At 68.8% G+C, this 13,205-nt stretch overlaps 1 protein-coding gene across 8 annotated transcripts in view; it reads right to left on the bottom strand.

Moving 5' to 3' along the window:
- The window catches only part of NAV1 (neuron navigator 1), a 144,293-nt gene that overhangs the window by 84,834 nt on the left and 46,254 nt on the right, over positions 1 to 13,205 (bottom strand). For 7 of the 8 annotated variants that reach the window (XM_036235507.1, XM_036235508.1, XM_036235504.1 and 4 more), the window contains one exon: positions 11,009 to 11,791. The exons of the other annotated variant lie outside the window; for it this stretch is intronic. In XM_036235507.1, coding sequence (XP_036091400.1) covers positions 11,009 to 11,791 — 783 coding nt within the window. The remainder of the gene's footprint in view (positions 1 to 11,008; positions 11,792 to 13,205) is intronic. 8 annotated transcript variants of the gene reach the window in all.

The following is a 13,205-nucleotide window of genomic DNA, read 5'->3' as shown; positions in this document are numbered from 1 at the left end:
AGTCGGCAGAAAGTGTTATGTTTAAAATTAACAGTGGCATTTTTTTCCAAAGGCTAGAGTCAGGTTTTTCTCTCCACTCGAGAAGGTCCTACTGGCCCCACGCAAGGGCGGGCAGCTCTGCGTTCAGGCCCAAAGCCACCCAGAGGCCTCTGGCCTCCGCGTCGGCCGGGGTCCACACAGCCCCAGGACGGTCAAGTTTGGGTGAGGTGAACTCACCTTTTACAAAAGGCTTTGCCACTAACGAACTGGAGGGTTTCGTGGTTCTGTCACCAACAAGAGGCCGTGCTGGGGGGGCGGGGGGGGAGTGAGGGTAGGCAGGGCGCGGGCCCCGGGGCCTAGGACCTGGCGTCGGTTTGTCCACCCTGGTGACTGTCCCACAGGTGACTGTCACAGCCACGCCCCCCACGGTGACCGGTGCTGGGCCAGAGCAAGGACGGCCCAGGCTTCTTAAGTGCCCAGGAGCAAACGTCACATTCCATCCCGAAAAGCCAGCCGTGAGGACGTGGCAGGGACATAGCTCACTTCCATCCGGGGCCCCCGCCTGCTGCGGCCTCAGAGAGGGGAGCTAGGGTGCTGGGGTGAGGGCCTCCGGGGCCCGGGGGGACCCCCCTGCCTGCAGCCGCCTCCCGTGGTCCCGCAGGGAGCGGCCTCTCCTTCACGTGGGACGAGGGCCAGAAGAGGCTTCGTCAACCGCCAGCCGACCCCGCAGCGAGGCGGCAGCCCCGACCCGTCTCCGCGGCGTCACAGGGAACGGCAGTCGCCCCATGAAGCGCATTCATGAGGTTTAAGAGCCACTCGAGGTGCTTTGACCCTAACACCTCGGCAGATAGTTTTGAAAATTCACGGGTCCAGCCGGCACCGCTCTGCGGCGTGCGGCTCTGGACGGGCAGTATCACGTCCTCCCTGCCGGTGACCCTCCCAGGGCAAGAAGGGCGGGGGGTGGGGTGGGCAGGAATGGGGGTGGCGGGGGCGGGTCCTCACCCTGCCACTCACTGGCTGGGCAACCTGAGGTGAATTTACCTCTGTGGCCTCTTGGTTCGGATGGGGGAAGGAGGGGGTGCTGGATGATCCTACTGCTCCCCGGGGTCCCTCCCAGCCCACTGGGGCCGCCAAGCTGGGGTGTCCTGACTGTAAAGTATAGTAACAGGGGGCTTGGTTCAGTGTTGGGGGAAGTGTGGGACCAGCCACAACGGAGTCCAAGTGAACCTGAATGAGCCCCCGGCCCCGGCCCCAGCCTCCTCATCTGCGGAGGGGGGGGGGTCTCTGCTCCTCCTCCTGTCTCGGAACCCCCACCCCCGCTCTGACACCGGTGCCGTGGCTCGCCCCGGAGTCAGGGGCACGGGGACACCCTTGGCGGGGCCCGCGCCGGGGCTGAGTCCCTCGGCACCTCACGCAGAGGCTCCACGCCCTCACCTCTTCTTGGCTCATGTTTCGGGGTCCCACTCAGAGAGGTCCCGAGATGCAGCGGCGGCCCCCACTGACGAAGCCCAGACAGAGCCCCCCACGCGGCCTCCCGGGCCAAACCCTCGAAGCCACGGCCTCAGGGCACCAGGGAGCTGAGGACGAGACGGTCCGCGCCCACCCCGGAGGGAGGCAGGGCGCCCGCTTCCTCCTCGTCCTCTGGCCAGTGGGCGACACCCGCCGAGCAGCGGTGGCTGGGCACGGGCGAGGACGGAGATGCCACGGGCGAGCTTCGAGGCTCCCCCGAGTCGTTCCGCTATCGCTGCCCCCGGGCCCTCCTCGGCGGCCACAAAGGGCCATCGCGTGGCACCTCACACGCCACCCACCGCCCGGCTGTCTTCCCACCAGGCTTGCTTCCTCCGTACGGAGCTGTTGGAGATAATGTGCGATTTTCTTTTTTTTTTTTTTTTTTGGAAGGAGAAGGCAGGACGAGCGTGGGTGTGGGGACGGATTCCCATCCGATTCTGTCTGGCTCCGGCTGGCGGTAGTGTCGGTTTGCAGTCCCCGAACGCACGAGCAGCGAGAGGAGGCAAGAGGCAGAGAGAGAGGACAGTGCTGGCCTCCCCGGCCCGCTGCCCGGCCTGCGCCACGGGCCGACCGAAGGGCGCGGGCTGGGGACGGGGACAGGAAGGCGGCCTGCCTGAGAAGACGGCGAGAGTCTCGAGCCCCTCCCTGGGCTCCGGCCGCCTGCCCCTGAGGGACTGACCCTCACGGTCCCCTGCTCAGCACTCCCAGCTCCTTCACGTGCTCACGCCTGAGTTCAGGGACTCGAAAGGGACACTGGTCACCATCAAGAGTGATCCGAAACCAGAAAGGCAAAACCGACAGCCCCAAAGCTCCAGGGGGCGGAAGAGCCGATTCGAGCTTTCGCCCGGCACGGACCCCCCCACCCGCAGACGTAGCTGCAGTGCAGACGCAGCGCGTGAACCCCGCAGGTCTGCCGGGGAGGGCGGGAGGCGGTGTGACGCCCCCCCATTCCTGTGTCAGCCCGGGGAGGAGCGTGGTGGCTGTCCCCGGGCGGGGGCCCTCCCCCTGCCCGCCTGCGGCCCTTCCCTCCAGAGACTGGCGAGCGGACGCCTTGGGGAGGCAATTCTGCACCTGGTTTTTCCCATGCCCGGGGGGCTGGCGGCCAGCGGGCCCGGGGTGCGGGCTGGGGTGCAGCCCCCCGCACACGTGCCTCGTTTCTGCCCCAGCGACTGGACTCCGGACGAGCTCCGGAACCGACAGTGTTGGAGGCACAATGGAGCGGGCTGTGCCCCGAGCAAATCTGTGGAGCTGGCCCCGGGAGAGGCAGGAGCAGGCGCCGCCCGCAGGTCTGTGGGCCGCGAGGAGCCCCAGGGCCGGGGAGCCCCGGGGCAGAGGGCAGGGGGGGCGTTCTGGGGAGGGCAAGGTCGGGATGCCGAAATGGGGTGGCAGAAGGCTGGCGCCTTTCAACCGGCTGCAGGCTCCAGGCAGACGGCACGCACCCGGCCCTGCCGCATTTCTGGGCCCGCGGCCTGGGCGCTGTTTGGATGGGAACCAGCGTCCCGCGGGACACGCTTCCTGAGAATAAGCCGGGCACACAGAGAAAGGACCAACGACGAGTCACCTGGAGGGGACGGGCTGATGGAGGCAGGGCCCGAGGACACCCGAAGGCGGGGCGCGGGCTGCAGGGGATGGTGGGCCGGGCTGCAGGGGAAGGGGAGGAGGGCGGGCTGGTGGCAGGCTGGTGACAAAGGGGGCCGGCTGAGGGCATGCGATGGCTCAGGAGGAAGGGTCCAGGACAAACGGGCTCCAGAGGGCTGGGTGCGCTGACCCCGCAGACGCCCTGCATTTGGCCACCGTATTCCGTGTCCTTCTGCCCAGGACCCCAGGACAGTAAGGGGGTGACTCAGGACAGACAAGGCTGCTGGCAACAGCTCGAGCTGAGAAGCTGGGGACCTGACGCTTCAGCGGGAAACCCGGTCTCCAGGCAGAGAGGGGGAGCATGGCGGGCATCCGCCTGGGCGGGCTCCCCCGGCCAGAACCGGACCGGCTTCTGGGCAAGTGGCTTCCCGGCCCCCAGAGGGCCTCCCCCACCCAAAACCCTGGCCCAGGCCCAGGCCCAGGCCCCAGCCTCGCGTTGTGGGAAATGGCAGGTCCACACCCCCCTGTGCCCCTGTCCCCCGAGACGAGGAGGTCCCGGCCGCACTCCCCCCCTCCCCGACGTCCCCCTGGCAGCAGGCCACCAGGGCCAACTCCACACCTCAGTCCTGCGAGGACCTTTTGAAGGCCACCAGCGGGGCTGCTGGCCAATGGAAGGGCCGGAAACAGGACAGGACAGTTTCGGGGGCCCTGGGATGGAGAGGGGGCGGGCAGGTCCAGGGTGAAGCTGCAGACCAGGCCTGGGTCAGCTGTCGGCCCAGAAATGAGGGTGTCGACACCCCAATCTAGACAGGCCCCGGCCCTGAGCTAAGGATCAGGAAGGAGCCTGGACGAGGGAGGTGACCTTGGGGGACCGTCTTCACGCCCACTTCCTGCTCCTGGTCCTGCATTCCCATCTCAGCCTAGACAACTGCCAGGCCCCAACGTACAACCTAATAAAGTTTTGACAAAGCCACCACTGGAGAATATGCTTTCCTCTGTCCCTGGCGTGGGCCAGAGCCACCCCCGCTGACCAGGGAGAAGGGCTGTTCTCGTGGACAGGAGACACGGAGCCGTGAGTGTCCACGGCCCACCACGGGGCCCGGGGACGAAAGTGCCGGTCTGGGGCCCGAAGGGGACGGCCCAGGTGTGTGGGGCAGACGGCGCGAGACGCGGAGCAGGTAAAGGTGCGTGGCAGAGCCGCTCCCTGCCGCGGACACCTGGCTGGCCCTTCCCCGCCCAGTCCACACACGACACGGCAGGCCCACGCTGGCTGCAAAACCGTGGACCGCTCCAGCGCCCGCCACCCGGCCACGTGGGCCCCGCCCGGGAGGCCCCGTCCCACAGCCACGGACAGAAGTCTGGGACACCAGGGGCCCCAGGATGCGTCTGGCTCTGCGGCCTGTGGGGCGGTGAGCAGTCTGTACGTGAGCCATGAATGACACCTCGCGGGGGACCCCGGTCACCCTCATCTTTTCAGATGTCAGCTCAGAGCCGACACTCGCGCCGACACTCGCGTCCCAGAGGACAGACCCCCACCTCGGCCAGCCTTTCCCCTCTCATCTCCTCTCACACCCCCTTTCCCGCCAAGCAGCACCCCCCGGGCCAGCCCCTCGCCGACCTCCCTCCTTCCTCTCCAGCCCCTCCCGTCTCTGCCGCCAGAATCCCGCCTTCTCGGAGCTCACAGCGCTGCCCCCCCCCACGACGGCAGCACTCAGCCCACCCCCTGGGCGGCCCGGCCTGCTCCGCGTCCAGCCCGGCGGAGGCCAGCAGGGGGCCCGGGGCTCTGCCACTGTGACCGGGATGCCGAAGGGACGGACGGGATCACACTCGGCCTCCATGGGGCAGGCACCTGCGTGCCAGAAGGCGCCGGAAGCTGAGTGTCACAGGGCGAAGCGCAGACCCTGCCTCTGCCCCCACTCGCTCCGCCAGCTCCGGGGGGATGGGCCACGGCTCCGTGCCTCAGTTTCCTCGCTCACAAGTACCAGGACGGCGGGGTTACCGTGAGCGCCGTGACTTAGGGCAGGCACACAGGGCACCAGGGCACAGCCTCCCGTCCACCAGGCGCCGCCCCCGCCACGGGCTCCCCATTGCTACCAGGGTGCTGCGCTCCTCGCCCCTCGGTCGTCCCGGGGGACAGTCGGGGCCCAGAATCAGCGGACGGTGGAACGGTGGAATCTTCTGCCCCGTGGCAGCTCAGGCACCCTGCCAAGAGCAGCCCGGGCCTCCTGGGTGGCCGCCAGCTCCCCGGCAGGGAGGGGCCCGTTTAGCAGGTCGCCAGGGCAAAGGCAGCTGGGTCCTGGGTCTGAGGAGCAGCCGCACCACGGCCCTGTCCTGGGACGGCGGCAGCGAGGCCGAGGCCTGCGTCCCCGCCTGGGGGTCTGCTCGCGGGAAGCTGTCCACCGCGGTCCCGGTCCAGGCCCTTCAGGCCTGTCTGGTTCTGCTGCACGTGTGCACACGCATGCACCTGCAGTGCGTGTGTGCATGCATGCACCAGAGGCCGACGCGTGTGCAAGCATGGATCTGCACTGCTCCGTGTGCCACACACTGTCCACGGGGCACGCTGACTCCCAGCCGCACCCCAGTGTGGGGGTCACTCTGTGTGCTGTACATCCTAAAACCCAGCACCTCCCCGCACATGCGCCGGAAACTTCTGGGAGCTCACGACATTATCCACCCTCCCAGATCAGATCACACCCAGCACCCCATCCGGTGTCCGCAAGATCGCCCTGGGGTGCCCGGGGCCGCCTCGGGTGCAGTCCCAGCCGGGCCGGCCCTCGCTCTGGGCCTGCGACCTGGTCACAGAAGCGGGCACCCTCGGAGGCCGGCACGAGACTGCGCCCAGAAGCCAGGCGACTCTGGAGGAGCGCCCGCACCAGCGGCCACGAAACGTATCATTGGGATGTCCAAAATAGATGGACGCCGGCCTGGCCGCCTCGCTGAGGTCTGGCCGGAGCCGAGCTGGAGGGGAACCGTGTGCCAAGCTTGCAATGCCACAGGACAGCCCTGGCGGCAGGGCCTGGGGGCTGCCGGAGCCGAGGCTCTCAGGGCCGAGCCGGGGACCACACCAGATCGGGCTCCATGCCCGCCCGCCCCCACCTCGGCACCGGCTTGAGTCCGGGACGCCCTCCGGGTCCCCCTTCGCCCCTACTTGCAACTTGCCCCTTGTCACGCCAGAGGCCGAGGAGCTGATAAAAGCCGAACGGCTCCCGCCCGCCTCCCCCAGCTCCTTCCGGGCAGGCGCAGCCGTGCCCACCCCCAGCCCACAGCAGTGGCCGTGTGGGACACACCCTCGGCCTCAGAAGCAGCTCCGGGGCACCGCCCTGGGTCTCTGCTGGGAGCCGTGTGCGTGGAACAGGCAGAGTGACCCGGAGGCTCTGCTCTGCTCTCCCCGCGGGGGGCCCGGTCCCCACGGCCAGGGTGCGGCGGCAGGAACCGGAGGGCCAGCCGCGAGGGCCAGCGGCGTCCCAGCCTGAGACGACGGAGCCTGCCCACGCAGGGCCAGTGTGCCGCGCCTGCCCCCGGCCGTCGCTCGGCCTGAGAGGGCAGCCTCGGGCTCCGGGATCCGGGACAGCGCACACATCTGGGGACTGCACGCGGTGGTGGGGGGGGGGGTCAGCCAGAGCAAATGAGAAGCACATGTCACACACTCCCCCTCGGCTGGCTGCTCGCACGGGGTTTCCAGGCCAAGCAAGGAGAGGGCTCAGCCAGGTGCCGAGCAGCAGACGCCGCGGGGGGGGGGGGGGGGGGCGCTGGACTCCGCTGGGCTGGGACTCGGGGGGAGCGGGTGCCGCTCAGCCTCCTGTCGTCTTATTCCAAGAGAAAAGACGGGTTGGAACGGGGACAGTGCCTGACCCCTAGCTCAGGACAGCGGGCCTGCGCGTGGCAGGCGGCCTCGTCTGTGAGGACCCGCACAGCAGGCTCGGACCCGGGGCTGGAGACTCTCGGGGGACGGAATCTGGGCTCAACGGTCTTTCTCGTAACGAGCGCTTTCCAGGAAAGCAAGGTAGTGAGCCCTCTGTCAGCGGGAGTGTGCAAACAGAACGCCCACCTGCCTGTGGCGCCGCAGACACACTCGTCTCAGCTCCAGGTGGGTGGCTCAGCCTGCGGCTTCCGTGGCTCCCCCCGAAACTACGGGGACGGCTGCGGAGGCCGCGTGTGCCGCACGGAGCGGGCTGCAGACGCCGCCGTGTGCCGGGGAGCCGGACGGCGGGGCGCCGAGCGGTGGGCATGCCCCCGGGGGCTCTCGGCCTGGCCACACGGGCTGGCCATGCCGAGCCCACGGAGCGAGCTGCACCTTCGGTCCCCGGGGTCAGGCCGTGAGGTGTGAGTGTTTTGGCGGGGGCAGGTGCAGAGAAGGGTGCGGCTGGAGGTCAGCAGAGGAGGAAGCATCGGTGTCGGCAGCCCAGGGTCGGGGGCGGGTCGCAGAGGTGGGCAGTTGTGGCAGGTGGAACAGGGAGAAGCCTCAGAAAACACCCCAGGGCTTCGGGTGACTCGGTCCTGTTACCCTTCAATCCCCCTCCGCAGCGGCCTGTGGCCTCGTGACAAGGACAGCCGCCGGGAGCAGAGACGGCCTGGCCCTTCGGCACGCAGTGCGCCCCCCTCTCCCACGAGGCGTTGGGGACCCGGGAGGCATCAGAGCAGCCCTGGCGCGTGGCCTCTGACGCGAGGGTGCGGGGGGCTCACACCCCCCACCTGCCCTCTCTCACCTGTCATCTGCTCTCGGCTCTTTCTTCCTTGAGGAACTGACAGTGATTCTTTACCCACCCCGACCCCCCAGTGCACGGAAAAGAAAGAACAAAACTGCTTGAGGAACCACTTCTTCCCCGCTCCTCAAAGCACCCCGGAACACATGCTCCCCAAACCCACGGCAACCAGGCGGCTAGAGACAGAGAACTTCCCGACTCCTTCGAGGGCCTGTTGTCATAGCAACCCCTCTCCTGGGTCCTGGCATCTTCCTGAGGATGTGGCACCAAGGCCTCCCGTGCCTCGACTGCTTTGTATCGTGACCTTGGGCTGCCTGACGGGCCTGCTTCGTCCCTTTGCATGGAGGACGGAAAAGGGGGACAGGACACTGAGCATGTGTGGAGGAGACAGACTGCTTCTGCTCTGAGGGCCCGGGCCGGGGCTGAGGTGCGGGTGCGCAGCCCGGGTACTAACTGCTCTGTGTGAACGCACCTCTCCTCGGCCGCCTGGGGGCGTCTCTTCCCTTCATAAATGGGAAACTGAGTCCCAGAGGCCGTCACGAAGCCCAGGATGCCCAGACAGACAACCCGACTGCAGCCTCCTGCTCTGCCCCCCACGCAGGCGGGAGCCCTGCTCCGGTCCACAGGCTGCCCCTGGCCCCTGGGCTCTCACCCCTCAGTCTCTGGGGGCCCTCAGGGGGGCCCTAGTCATTTGGCAGCTTCAGAGGTGAGGGTGAGCGAGGGGGCTGGGCGCAGCCTGGATCATCTGGGCTCCAGCTGATTTCTGGGGAGGGTTTGACCGGGTTTCAGCTCCTTGCCTTTATTCCGGAAGGCTCATGTTTGGGGCTGCCTCCCCCGCCCTCAGAAGTCGGGTCTGGCAGCTCCTTGGGTCTGGGTGGTACCAGGGAGTGGGTGTCACCCGACTCCGAGCCTCAGTGTGGCGGAACAAGTACCCTGTGTCTTCGGCCACCATCCTGGGCGTCCCCAGGCCCAGAGTCCCCCCGCTCCCACAGAGGGCCCGTCCCAGCAGCGGGGACACCTCCGTGGGCTCTAGGACACTGGCCTGGCTCTACTGCCCCCCACCCCTGACTGTCCGTCCACCTTCCACCCCCACCCGCCTTGGGTCCTCTCGGCCAGAGACAGGCCAGCCCGCTCGCCAGGCTGCCCAGCCCCCTCCCCCCACCAGAGTTAACATCAGGGCAGGGCTGGTGGCCTCGGTCATGCTCCTCTTTACCTGCGGAGTCCCCGCTCTCACTCGGGTATCCTAGGGAGAGCTGTGACTCAGGGATCGGGAGACGCAGGCAGAATCTGTCTTCCACCACAAACTCAGACGACTGCAAGGCCCTCTGAGTTCCAACCCTGCTCTTCCCACCTGGGGCGTGGAGGGCATGCTCCCTGCTCCACCGGGTCGCTCAGAGGCTGTCCCGGCAGTGTGTGCTGAGAGGTACCACCGCTGGGCAGCGGGAGGGGCCGTAGCTCAGCGCAGCGGGGCCCCAGCCGGCTCAGGACCATGCGTCGGGGTGTCTGCAGTTACTGCTTTCTTGAAAAGCAAATAAGAGGCCTTCAGCCAGGCAGCCAGGTCCTGGGACAGCTGGGACTTCCAGGGCTGGGGGGAGCCCAGATTGGCCAAGTCCTCCCGCACAGGTGAAGCCCTGACCTTGAAAACGGAGCTGTGCCCTCTGCTACTCTGAGGCCCAGACACTCAGGTTCGTGCCCTCCCCTGCCCGGCCCACCCCCTCTCAGCCCCTGGGGCAAGTCCTCCCCCCGGGCCAGCCTGCCTGTGCCTCCCCCTGGGGCCTCTGCTCCTGGCCCCTCTCCACGCCTGTCCCCGTCCCCTTCTTCCCAATTGTCCTTCCTCCATGCCTAGCATTAGGTGTCTTTCCTTTATTGTCTGTCTCACGCCACTAGCCTGTAAGCTCCGGGAGGGTAGCACTGGGCAGGGAGAGGGTCACAGGCCTGGACGCCAGGGGTCAGCGTCCGCACCCACAACCCCCTCCCCACCGGTCTCTGCAGAGCCCACAGGCAGCCTGCCCTGGCCAGGGCTCGTCCTGGCCACACTGAGCTGGGGTCTTGGGAAGCCAGCGACCAGCTGCACTCCCCAGGGCCGCGGGGCGAGCGCCACCCCCTCCGCCAGTGCCCACCCGCCCCGCCTCTGCCAGCCTGTCACTCGGACGCTGCTTGCGTTGGCCCCGCCCCTGCACACGAGAGCGGACACGCCCCTTCCCAGCACCCGCACCCCCCGCGGGGCAGGCACCCTGGGGTACCCGGCAAGCTCAGTTCCCCCACGCCGGAGGACCCACGTCCGGCCGCTGCAACAAGTCCGCGTCGCCACGGCGACCCGCCGCCCCCGCGCCCCCCACGCCCCCCGCGCAGCCCGGGCGCGCGGCGCCCGAGCCGGCCCCGAGGCTGCTCTCCAGCCGCCGCAGCCTGGCGCCCCGCGCCGCCGCAGGGGCTCTCGCGCAGGCCGGCGCAGCTCCGGGCTGCAGGCTCCAGGCTCCGAGAACAATGGGCGCTCGCTGCGCTTCCTGCGCCCGAGCAAGCTTTGTTCCTCCCTTCCCGCCCTGCGGCTTCCATGAGCCGAAGGGCGCCGGCTTCGCAGTCGGCCCGGCCCGGAGGCTCGGCGAGCGCCCAGACCGTTCCGCGCCCTCTGAAATCCCGGGCGCAGGGGTTTGGGCCAGAGCCGGCCCGGGGGTAAGACGCGCGTCCAGATGCGCACAGCTGCCGGCCGCCCCCACCCCGCCCCCGGCCCCAGACGGTCCCCTCGCCAGAACCCCCACACCCGGGATATCCGACTCCGCTTCCACTGGGGACCCGCGGAGGAAGTGGGCCTCAGCTGTGCTCCGGCCAAACGCCTCACATCTGCTTTCCCCACATCTGTCCTGCGCCGGCTCTGCGCCGCTCCCCCGGCGACGCCGGACGCGCCTGCCAAGCAGACCGCCGAGGTCTCCGCCAGCCCCAGATTTCCCTCGGCGGGCTGGGGTTTCGCAGGAAGCTGAGCGGTCTCCTTCTGAGAATCTGTGGCCCCCACCCCATTGTCCAGGCCCACCGAAGGCGAGCCCGAGCAGGGCCTGGGCGCCCTCCTGGTGACATTTTTAAGAGGACACACTTCGGTCACACACATCTGGAGGTGGGCCAGCCCTGCACATCTGGGTGCAACGCCCCCTCATACTGACCAGAGGTCTGCAGAGCCGGCAGCGGAGGGTGGGGCGAGCCTCCCCCACACCTCTGGCCATGGCGGGCGGGGTGGGCGCAGGACTCACCCAGCATCTGGCTGAAGAGCAGCTGCTCCAGGTCGCCCAGCACGGTCACCACGAGCTCGGGGTCCACCTTGAGGAAGGCGCGCTCCTCCTGGCCCTTGGCGGAGGGCACGGTCCCGGAAGCCTTCTGCGCCTTGGCCTTGCTGGACAGCAGCTCGTCGTCGGACTTGCCGTCGTCGCTCACGGCGGCCTCGGGCGCCTTGCTGAGCGGCTTGACCTCCGCGTACGGGCCGCGCGGGATGCGGCTCGGCTTGCCCAGGCTGGGCGCCAGCGGAGCCAGGGGCGTCTTGGCGGCCCCCGCCGGGCCGCCCTTGGTCTGGAAGAGCGAGTGCTCGGACTTGGACAGCGTCTTGGACATAGGCGGGGCGTCGCGGCCCTTGGGGCCCGCCTCGCCCCAGCCCTGGGGCGCCTTGGCCATGTCGTCGCTCCACTCATAGGGCCGAAGCTTCTTCTCGGAGTCCGTGAGGAACGACAGGTTGCTGAGCGACTTCTGCTTGCGCAGGTTGGAGGCGGGCGGCCCGCCGGGGACTCGGCCGTCCACGCTGCCGGACTTGAAGACCTTGAGCTCGGCCGCGCTGGCCTTGGACACGCCGCCGCCGCCGCCGGGCGCCTTGGCGCGCTTGGGCAGCATGCCTCTGCCGTCCGCCGCCGCCGCCTTCCTGCCCGCGGCCCGGGGCTCGTCCGCGCCCTCGCCGCCGCCGCAGCTCAGCTCCGCCTCGGGCCGCGCGCTCTTCACGCTGCCGCCCAGCATTCTGCCCGCGAGCCGCGCGCGCACCGCGCTCGCGTCTGCAGCACGGGGCGGGGCGCGCGGCGAGCAGGGGGCGGGGAGGGGAGGGCAGCGAGGACGGAAGAAACCGGGGAAGAAGGGAGAGGAAGGGGAGGGGGCAGGGAGGAGGCAGGAGGGCGGGAGGCGAGCGGAGCCAGGGGAAGACACGCAGGGAAGGAAGCCGGGGAAAGGGAAGAGCGAGGAGACCGTGCAGGGCGGGGCGGGGTAGGAGGAAAAGGGGCGGGCGGGGAAATACAAATTAAAATGTAAAAATCAATCAAAGGAAGAATGGAAGACCCACAGCCGCCCCCGCCTGCCCGCCCGGGGTCCCGCGGGCGCCCTCGCCGCGCTGCGCCCGCCCGCCGGCTGAGCAGGGCTGTGGCTGCGGCTCGGAGCGAGGAAGGAGGGCGGGGAGGCGGGCGAGTCGGGGGAGGGGAGGAGTGTGCGCGAGGAGGGCGGTGGGGGAGAGGGCTGCGTGTCTATTTCTGGCTCGGAGGGGGTGGTATTCGCAGCAGAGCTCCAGGCGGATGAGTAGGGGTACAGGGGCCGGGGAGGGGGGAGAAACCCATGCGCGCCCGGCTTTCTCCTCGCTTGGGGCGCACAGGCGGAGCAGATGCTCCAGGGGCAGGGGTGGCCCCGGCCTCCCCGGAGGGGCGTGGGGAGGATCTGCAGAGATGTGGGTGGGGGTGCAGGTAAAAGCGCCCAGGATTCAGGAGAGACGGGGCGTGGCTAGTGGGGCCTGGGGAGGGGTGCTGGGAGGGGGGCGGGGAAGTGATATCCAAGTCACTGGCTCCCCGCCCCCACCCCACCCCAATCTTCCGGTCTCCCCCCAGGAGGCTCCAGGTCAGGGAGGCACCAGGCTGCCCTCCCAAGGTGGGGGGGAGGTCAGGGAGGATTAACTGCTGGGATCAGGACGCAGACAGGGCGCCCATTCTAGGGGCGTGACCTTGTCAAAGTCACTGCGTCCTCTGGCTCTCTCCTCTCCGACCTGGTCATAAGGACGGCCACTTGAGTGAAAGGACTCTGGAGGGCTGAGCAAATGGTCCTCAGACCAGGAAGCAAGGGAGGGGAGGAAGAGGAGGGGGGTCTGAAGCAAAGGGAGCTCCGTGAGGCGCAGGGCCAGCTGGGGCCACACTGGGCACTGTCAAACCCCGAGACGCCTGCCCGAGTGTGCTACGGTCAGGTCACCTGCCCACTCTCCCAGGTGACCTGCATGCACCCCAGCCTGCCGCTCTCTGCTCTCACTCCCCTTCCCCTAGAGCCCGAAGACCCATGGGTGCGGGCGTCATGGTTCACACACTCTCCGAGCGCGAATCACCAGCCCGCCTGCTGCTGCGAGAGGTCTCCGTGTGCCGTCCGTACCCCCCACCCCACTCCCCACGACCACCACAGCTCTGGGTGTGCACGCCTGTATCTCAGCACCTTGCACGGAGC

The sequence above is a fragment of the Rousettus aegyptiacus genome, unplaced genomic scaffold (genome assembly GCF_014176215.1).
Source record: "Rousettus aegyptiacus isolate mRouAeg1 unplaced genomic scaffold, mRouAeg1.p scaffold_m13_p_18, whole genome shotgun sequence".
NCBI classification, from domain to species: domain Eukaryota; kingdom Metazoa; phylum Chordata; class Mammalia; order Chiroptera; family Pteropodidae; genus Rousettus; species Rousettus aegyptiacus.
The sequence above is the reverse complement of the archived record's forward strand: the minus strand, read 5'-3'. Positions and strand labels throughout refer to the sequence as shown.